Source organism: Echinops telfairi, unplaced genomic scaffold (genome assembly GCF_000313985.2).
Source record: "Echinops telfairi isolate 266 unplaced genomic scaffold, ASM31398v2 ScPeMD7_7469;HRSCAF=8507_0, whole genome shotgun sequence".
Taxonomy (NCBI): Eukaryota; Metazoa; Chordata; class Mammalia; order Afrosoricida; family Tenrecidae; genus Echinops; species Echinops telfairi.
Genome location: NW_022111372.1, coordinates 55,146,920 through 55,156,008, shown reverse-complemented (window position 1 = coordinate 55,156,008; position 9,089 = coordinate 55,146,920). Strand labels below are relative to the sequence as shown.

The window sequence follows — 9,089 nt, the reverse complement described above, 5'->3', positions numbered from 1 at the left end:
ATTTTATACCATCTGTTCAGACAGCCGCATCTTACTCTCTTGGAGAAGTTCTGAAAATACAGTAGGCCACCCAGAGTTATATCATCTTGGCTCCCATGATGTAAATAATGAATCAACAACTGCGTTCACACACACACACACACTGCAAAAACCTATGACAGTAATTCTCCTGGCTCAAAGTGGTCACTTTTCGAACAAACAAACCCACTTCCGTCCAGTTGATTCCAACTCGCAGCCACCCTATAGAACGGCAGAACTGCTTCCTAGGATTTCCAAGGCTAGAAATCTTGATGGGAGCAGACAGTCTCTTCTTTCCCCCAAGGAGCAGCTGGTGGGTTTGAACCACTGACCTTTCAGTGAGCAGCCAAGCCTGTAACCACAGCCCCAGCAGGGCTGGGTCATGTGACTACCATTAAATCCCTCCTCCTGCAGTTGTGCTTTTGAGCCCTCTGAGTGCCCCAGACCACCCCATGGTGGTCACCACAGGGTCAGCATGAAGGCCCTGCACTGAGGTGCCCCCCACCAAGCTGGTGATTTGGGTGGGGCCTGGCCCTGTCCCCTGTGCTGACCTCTGATCTCCCCACTCGCCACTCCAGATCTGTGCCATCATCGGAGGGACCTTCACTGTGGCGGGCATCCTGGACTCCTGCATCTTCACAGCATCGGAGGCCTGGAAGAAGACCCAGCTGGGCAAGATGCACTGAGGCCGCCCGGCCTTGCAGCTGAGGGCGCTGGGTTTGCCTGCCCAGCGTCCCCAGCCCTGGGTTCCCTGCCCTCCGTTTGGCCCCGGAGGAAGGCTGCATCCCGGAGGTGGTGGGAGGGGGGTGGGGATGCGAGGGGTGGTTCATGTTTTTGTAGCTACCTCTTCTCCCCTTGTTTGATTTAAGAAAATTTTCACTACCTGGAGTTGTGTTGCCCTGAAGGGAGCCCCCAGACCAGAGTCAGGCAACAGGGGGCAGGTGGGGGGGGGTGCTCAGGGCTATTGGGGACCACCCCCCAGGAGGACTGCAGCTCTTCCCTCTTGGTGGAACAGCCCAGCCTCCCCACACCCCCCACTGGACCAGCTCTCAGCCAGGCTTTGACAATCTTGCAGCCCCACCCTTTGGCCACACTAATCATGTAGCCCCACCCCCACCGCCCACCCCCACAGCCAACTGGCCCTGGGCACTGAGCCTTGGAGCAGGCTGCCCACAGGTACTGCCCACCTGGCGCCATCTACAGAGGATGGTACTTCCCAGGTGATGCCCTCGGAACTGGCGCCATTGAAGGAACCCCCTTTCTGCTCCTTCCCTTCCTGCCCAGCCCAGCCCTGAGACTGTCAGCACCTCCTCACCCCTCTCCTTTCCTTCTGAAAGGCAGGTGCCCAGTTGTCTGGCAGGAGCTTTGGAGATGTAAGTCTGCCCACTGGGCCAGTCATGGCCTTCCTGTCCCCACCCCACCCCCGAACCCCAACCAATGTGCCTCAGTATCTTGGCTGGGTGGTGACAGCATCATCGCTTAGCAGAGGGGCCCCATCCCACCTCCCTGATGGCGGCTGCAGCGGGTGAGGGGAGCAGGGGACTAGGAAGGCATCTTTGAGAACTAGACGCAGTTGGTGTGCACTCACATGCAGACAGGAAGCCTTTCTCTGAGACACACCACCACCACCCCCCACCACCCCCCAGTTAGTTCTGTCTCTTCTGTCAGCCACGGGTCCCCAGGCCTTAGGTGGGGGGAACCAGTCAGACAGCCCTGCACCACCTCCGCACCAGCATTCGACCTCCCTGCAGCCCAGGGCTGCCTCACTGGCCCTTGGGGTGGGTCTTCACCGTGCCACGCCCCTCTGCCCCCTTCCCTTGTAGTCCTGAAAGGGAGAGGCAGTGGTCTGGCTGGAATTCCACCAGGGAATTTTAGCTCCGCTCTCCTGGCCCTGGGCCAGAGCTGCCCACCCATTTCCCATTTATATCAAAATGGTTTGCATACTTTTGTAATGAAGGGGAGCGCCCAGTGTCCAGTTTTTTAATGACCTCTATGGATAGCTCACGCCCCTGCCATGTGTAATGCTTGGCCCCAATTCCACTTGGGGCGCTTCCCTTCTGCTGAAGAGCTGATTGATGTGGGTGTCCGTTACATCTGGTTATTTCTGGTGTCTGCGGCCACTAGGTGGTTTTTTTTTTTTTCATTTCTATATTCTGTCCCCAGTTATAGAAGGCATCGCCTGTCCTGTGTGAGTATGTGCGCCTGCAAGGGGTGGGGCGGGAGGGCTGGGGGTGGGGGAATGGATGGCATGCACATGAGTTGAAATTCCACTTTTATGTGTGGTTTTTAAAAATTAAAAAAAAAACTTTGAGGACATCGGGGGTGCCAGTTTCCTATGGAAGGGACACCTCTGACTTCTTATTCTTATAAATAAAGTCTCCAGCGAATGAAAAAAACCAATGTCTTAGGACTTTCCCCGTACTCATTGAATTCAAATAGATTAAAAGGCTGATTTTCAGAAACCTGGCTGTGTGTTTCTTGCTACCATGGTTTGTGGCGGGGTGGCCCAGAGGCTGGACTCACAGTCCGAGTGGAATAAGGTGAAAAAGAGAGAAGTTGAGTCCCGTGAAAGAAGCGGCCCAGGAGGCCCATCAGGAAGATCCTGCGGGTGAGGCCACGTTTGCATTGGTCTCCTGACATGAAGGTCGGGGTGCAGCCCCACATCGTGGTGCCGTGGAAGAAAGGCCTGGAAACCTGTGTCCATGAAGAGGATGGCTCTGCAGCTCTGCTTTGACACCTGGGATGGGGTGCAGTGCGGGGAGCCTCATGACAGCTTCTTTAGCCCCAGGGGCCCTCGGGTCCTTGGCAATCTCCAAGTGGCATCTCAGATCATCGCATGGGTGCCCCTGTCTTTTCTCATCTAATCTGCTCTTTTTACACCTGAAAAGTCTCTGGGTTTAAGACACACCCTACACCGATATGGCCTCAGTAACAGAACAAAGAAACCATCTTCCCAGTGGGCTCCTCTCCACAGGGCTGGGGGTTAGGATTCCAACACAAAGCACAGGAGGAGACCATTCATTCTGTGAGAAGCCTTCAACTCCACCGCGAGGAAGCCCAGCAGCAGCAGGAGGAGAAGGGGGCTCACCAGGCTGCTTGCACCCTGCTGTCACGTCCACAGACCCGTCTGCATAGCAAGAGCAGAGACAAACCTATCTGATGAACAGGGGAGGGAGCCCCTCTGCAAGATGCCCTTCGTGAATGCTTAAGCTCTGGGCTGGCTGCAAAGTGGGTGGTGAATTTGGTTCACAAGCACCCAAAGGTGGGTTGGAGGGAAAACTGGTGCTCTGCCAAAAGATCAGAGACATGGGGTCACCTTCAGTCAGACTCCATGTGACAACGCCTACAAGATTCTCTTTTCAAACATCCTCTCCTGCCCCTGAGTGATGGTGACACCAAAGCCAGTGGACAAGAGTAGTCTGCCTGTGCTGTTACAATCGAGTCGATGGTGACTCAGCCCCCATAGGACAGAGTGGAACCGCCCCCACGGGATTTCCAAGGTCACAGCAAAAAGGTTCTCTAAAGAAACAGACTGGGTTCAAACCACCAACCAGGCTCACAGGATGTGTCCAGACTCACTCCCATCGAGTCCACACCAACTCACAGCAACCCTGTGGGACAGGGTGTAATTCTCCCTGTGGGTTTCCAAGACTAGCTCTTCATTGAAGACTAGGAAGTCACATCTTTCACTCGCAGAGCAGCCGGTGGTTTCAAACTGCTGACCTTGTGATTAGCAGCCCAACTTGGACCCACTCTGCCACCCGGGCTCCTGTGTCGGATGCCTAGAAGCAGTCAGTTACATGTGCCCCCAAATCCGTGTCAGTTGTGCTTTTTATCACGATATGCAACTGAACCCAGCCTGACCCAAGCCAAGAGATGGGGCTGCACCTTGAATGCTCTGGAGAAGTCCGACGAAGGTGAGCTACACCCCACGCCCCACCCCCGGCCTCAAAATAGCACTGATTCCACGGGAAGAAAATGGGAGCATCTGCATCTCCAGAGTGTCCCAAGTTCTCACTCCACTTTAAAGAAACCCAAACCTGGACCTTCGAGGTGGTTTTTTGCAAGGCTATGGCTTAGGGAAGGGAAAGGAAGCGGAACTCCCGACAGGTTCCTCAATGAGCGTCCCGGCTCCGGGTCAAAAGACGGTGGTGAGCGCGCCTTCAACTGACATCACTCGCTGCCTTGCCACTCAGCAAGGGGCTGGGGCTTCAAACCTACTCGGCTGCCAGCAGGAAAGGCCTCCTGATCTGCTTCTAAACGCTCACAGCCGAGCCGGCTGCAGGGTGCAGTTCCACACTAACACACGTGGGGACGCCAGGTCGGAAGGGTTTGGTTTGGATAAGCCCTTTTCGGGAATTCTCCCTTCAGCCAGACTTTTTCAAGCATCTAGCAGGTACAGGCGCCACCGGTGCAGGTGGGGACCGTCTGGTGAGTAAGAGGGCTCCTTCCTAGCAGGGATTCCAGAGAGCCCAGAGGCTGGCGGCTCAGGTGGTTCCAGCAGAAAGGGCTTGTCCTGGGAGGTGCTGCCAATGAGGTGAAATTGTGGAAGTGTTCGGTGCCAGAAGAGCTAAGGTGCCCACAATCACTTGGGTGGTGTGGTTACCATGGAGCGTGGGGAAGGGGGCCTCAGGAAGGGTTGTGGTCGCTGGTTTTATCTGACTATACCATGAAAAACAACCACAAACCCACTGCCACTGAGTGGATTCCACTCACAGTGACCCTGTAGGACAGGGTAGAACTGCCCAGGGGGTTCTGAGACTCACTTTGTACAGGAGTAGAAAGCCTTAGCTTTCTCCCTCAGAGCGACTGGTGGTTTCGAACTACTGATCTTGTGGTTAGCAGCCCAACTGAAGCCATCAGGGCTCCTTATAGGTCACACTGATTTGGATTCTTGCCGCAAACAAAGATATGTGTGTGTGTGTATACACTTGTCATATATATATAAATGACAGGTGATCCTAATTTGTGTGTGTATACACTTGTCATATATATATAAATGACAGGTGATCCTAATCCCTTCTTAAGGGAGGACCAAATAGTTGGGGCATCAATTCTAGCTCCTGGACAAAACTACTCCAGAGAATATCCCCTGCGTGGCCTTTCGGAAGCAGATGCTCAGGCCTTTCTCTGGGTGGACTCCAACCACCATCAGCCTTCTGGCTAGTCGAGGAGGGCATTGCACTCTCCCGTCATATTTCCCCATGTTCGTATCAGTTCATCGTTTCCTTTTTAGGAAGTGGATTCTTAATTCTGGACGTTCATTCACTGCTGGGGCAGATGACTGGGGTGGTCCAGGAATTCAGGAGCGGCATGTGTTGTGGAGAACATTCCCGGAAGACGCTTTCCCTCCCGGCCAGTTGTCGCCTGCCCATGATGTCGTGATGAAGTCATGCACTTTATCCTGGCCAAAATAAATGGTTCTTAACTCTTGCAGGGGTCGCTTACCAAGAGCTGGCCCCTCGCCACCTGTCGGTACCCAGGGACTGCCCTTCAGGGTGCTCCCAATCCCATGCACAGTTCTAGGAGGTGGGGGTTCATCCCCTCTTTCAAAAGGTGGAAACTCAGACTCGGTGACTTGCCCAGGGTCACGAGGGGAAAGCTGGGGGTGAAACCAGCTCCACCCCACTCCAGGGTTATGAAGAATGATCATGTTGTCTCCCCAGGATCCTCGGAACTGTGTCCGCAGGGAACGCTGGAAATGAGAGATCAAGGGCAGGGATACTTTCATTCTTTTTGTGTTTTCTGTTGTTGTTGTTACTGTTTCCCTTTAGAGACCCGACACCAAGCGATGTTCACACTGAGTGCTCCACAGGCATCAGTCCCATTTGTCAGGTGAGCAAAGTGAGCGGTCAAGAGGCAAACGATCTCCTCCAGAGCCACTCCTCCAGGCATGCTGGAACCCACGTCCTTCCCAACCACACCACCCTCGGCTTCAGAGAAGTAGAAATAGTCCCTGGGCATTTCCTCTGCACCGCACAGAGGGCGGGGTCTGGGGATTTTATACCAGTGCCATGCAAATTTCCAAGGGTGTGTCGGCATGAGGCGAGATATTGGCTGATCTTACTACGTTGTCATCAGACTGACAGTACCTCTGGTTCCTGTCGTCTCATCTGATGTCAGTCATTGCGTCAGTGGTCATTGTCCCAAGCCACACTGAGGGAGAATAATGCCTCCTTGCTCAGGTGGCTTCTGCGTATACTTTGACTCTCTTGGATTGAAATGTCCACCCTCTCACATCGTTTGTCTTCACCAGAGAGGCTCTACACTTCCATGAGATCAGGCACCAATCTCACTTCCCACAGATAGCTTTGACCTAGCCCAGCACTCTGATGTCAACAGCCCTGGAGCCAGCTCTGATTCGTGGCTACCTCGTGTACAACAGAATGTCACTGGGTCCTCAAAATACAAAGTGGCAGCTGTTGGTCTCTCCTTGTCACCAAGAAAGAAAAGTGGTGAAAATAGAAAGAGACATAGGAACAATCAGTCCAATGGACTAATGAACCACACAAATATCAGTCTACACAGCTCTTGAGTCCAGAGGAACTAGATGGTGCCCAGCTGCCATGTCTACTGCTCTGAAAGGGATCACAGCGGAAGGTCCTGGATAGAGTGGGAGAAAAATGTGGAACAAAGCTCCAAATTAAAAAAGAGACCAGGTTTGCTCTACTACATAACCCCCACCTAATTCACAATAAGACGTTAAAGAGGAGAAGAGGCCAGACGTGCTGGTAGGACAGAGACTGGTGGAGCCTCTGAGACGTTGGCCCTTTCTCTAGCTTCAGGTATGGAATTGACCACACTTCTGTGGCTCAGTTTTCGGCTGAACAATAGATGTGTGGTGGGAACAAGAACACTAGTGAGGGATGCATACCTTAATCAACCAATGGAAAGCAAATGGGTAGCATTTACTCAAAGACCGCATGCAGAAGGAGGAATGGCAATAGGTAGCACAGGAAGTTGGGTACCTCATGTTACATTGTGGGGAATGCAATGAGCGGAATAAGACAGACAGTGTATGGAAGGTTGGCTGTAAACCGATGCGTGGCCGTGAGTCTTCACCCAGTTCACAATGAAACAGTTCAAACTTGTTAAGCAACAGCAGATGGAGCGCACCAGCTACTGTGAAGATGGCTCTAAGTTTGGGGGCCAAGTACAGGAGGAGCCAGTTCACAAAGAAAGCTCCCCAGGTGGCACAGGCAGTTGGCGCTCAGTTGCTAAGTGCTAACCCAAAGGTTGGTGGTTCAAACCCTCCCCCCGCCCCTCTGGGTCTGAGGAAGAGAAGCCTGGTGATTTTCCATAAATAGTGCTGCCAAGAGAGCCCTGTGGCACCGTTCCCCTTTGTGAGGCCTGCTTCTCATGTGTCACAGCAAGGGGTTGGTTTTTCCTCTTTACGTCAATGAGCGAATGGATGAATGGCTGAGTCATGAGGAGGTGAACTAAGTGCTCTGTAAAGGGAAAGAGGACAGATGGGTGAGAAGCCACCAGTGGGTGAGCAAATGAGTGACCTCCATACTGGGGGCAGGCAGGCTGAGGGACACAAAGCACCACCCCCATGAAGGGAGGGCCCCTCTGCGTGTCCCGGTGACAGCATCTGCTCCTGTCAGGAACAGCCTGCCCACGGGGCTGATGGAAGGTGGCTGCCACAATTGCCTCCCCCTCGGACTTCCTCACTCTCAGAGCTTGGGCCGGCACAGCCAGGGCCCTTCCCATGGAGATTGTCTCTGTAGCTTGACCTCGCACACATGGGGAAGCAGACGAGGCCATTGCGATGGAGGCTGAGTCGAGAGGTCCACAGCCTGTCCACAGCGGTGTGGGATAAAACCTAAACTGGGGCCCATCGTGGGGGACAAAGATGCCCTGGACAATCTCGAGCGTAAGTCACGCCACTATAGCCCCTGCCATTGAGTCCCCTCCAATCCCCAGCCACCCCTAGGACAGAGTAGAAGTGCCCCCTGAGCATTTCCAAGGCTGTAAGTCTTGTCAGACGCAGATGGTCTCATTTTCTTGGGGAGCAACTGCTGGGTTGCAACTACCTCCCTTCCAATTGGCAGCTGAGTACCTGAACCGTGGTGCTGCAGAGCCCTGGTGGGGCACTGATTCCGCACCTGTGGAAGGCCCTGTGGGAGGAGAGCTGGCTATCGGGAAGCGCAAACTCACCCAAACTCAAACTCTCCGCGTGGAGAGCTGCCCCTGTGCACTCCCAAGACTAACTCTTTACAGGGATAGAAAGCCTCGCCTTTCTCCCGGCGAGCGGGTGGCAGTTTCAAACTGCTGGCATTGCAGTTAGCAGCCCAACGTGTCAAGTAATTTCGTCACTGCGTGCCAGAGAACACTGGAAAGTGGTGGGTTGCACAGGGCCTGTCTGAGTCTGGAGAAGGGATGCTAAGCAGAACTCCATTCTGGATCCCCACCCCCCACCCCTGTCCCCATCTGCTCACGGACAACACAAAATCTCCTGGCGGACAACTGGCACACCATGGGCCTTCAAAGACATGAACAGGACAGGTGGATGGTTGGGTACAGAAGCTAGAGGTAATGGATATTCCCCCACACAAGCTCAGAGCCCATTCCTTCCACCCACCTCCAGCTGCTGGTGGCCCAGGGAGAGGCCTCTCCGTTCACAGGTGCTTCCCACACAGAGCCAGGCTGGGAGACTGCTGACCCAAGGGGCACTGCAGCCAGAGTCAGGTCAGGCGGAGGCAGCTACTCCAGGCTGGCTCACTGAGCTGGGCTCCGGCAGTAGGGTGCTGTGAGGAGGGTCTGATGGGCGTGGTAGGGCTGGTGGGCCCGAAGCCCTTGGACAGTGAAGCCTTCTCGAAAGCTCTTGAAGAACCTTTTAAAAGGCAAAGAGCCCACGAGGAATTCCAGCCAGCTTGGCCCACAGCATGTGTTTTCCTCTCACACAGGGAACTCAGTTTGGGTCAGGGCAAAGCTATGACGGTGAGGCCCGCCTTAGGGCCTGCCCAGGAGTGAGCCCCACGCCTAGGTAAGGTGACCAGATTTTAACATTGGTAAAGCGGGACACCATTGATAAAACTCATATCCTGGCGAAATAGCCACATGGCAGC

General features: G+C 54.1%; 1 protein-coding gene across 1 annotated transcript in view; it reads left to right on the top strand.

Moving 5' to 3' along the window:
• Positions 1-2,229, top strand: part of ERGIC1 (endoplasmic reticulum-golgi intermediate compartment 1) — a 137,213-nt gene extending 134,984 nt beyond the window's left edge. Inside the window, exon 10 of the mRNA XM_045284868.1 lies at positions 597-2,229. Within this exon, the coding sequence (XP_045140803.1) occupies positions 597-704 (108 nt within the window). The 3' untranslated portion in view covers positions 705-2,229. The remainder of the gene's footprint in view (positions 1-596) is intronic.
• Positions 2,230-9,089: the final 6,860 nt, after the last annotated feature.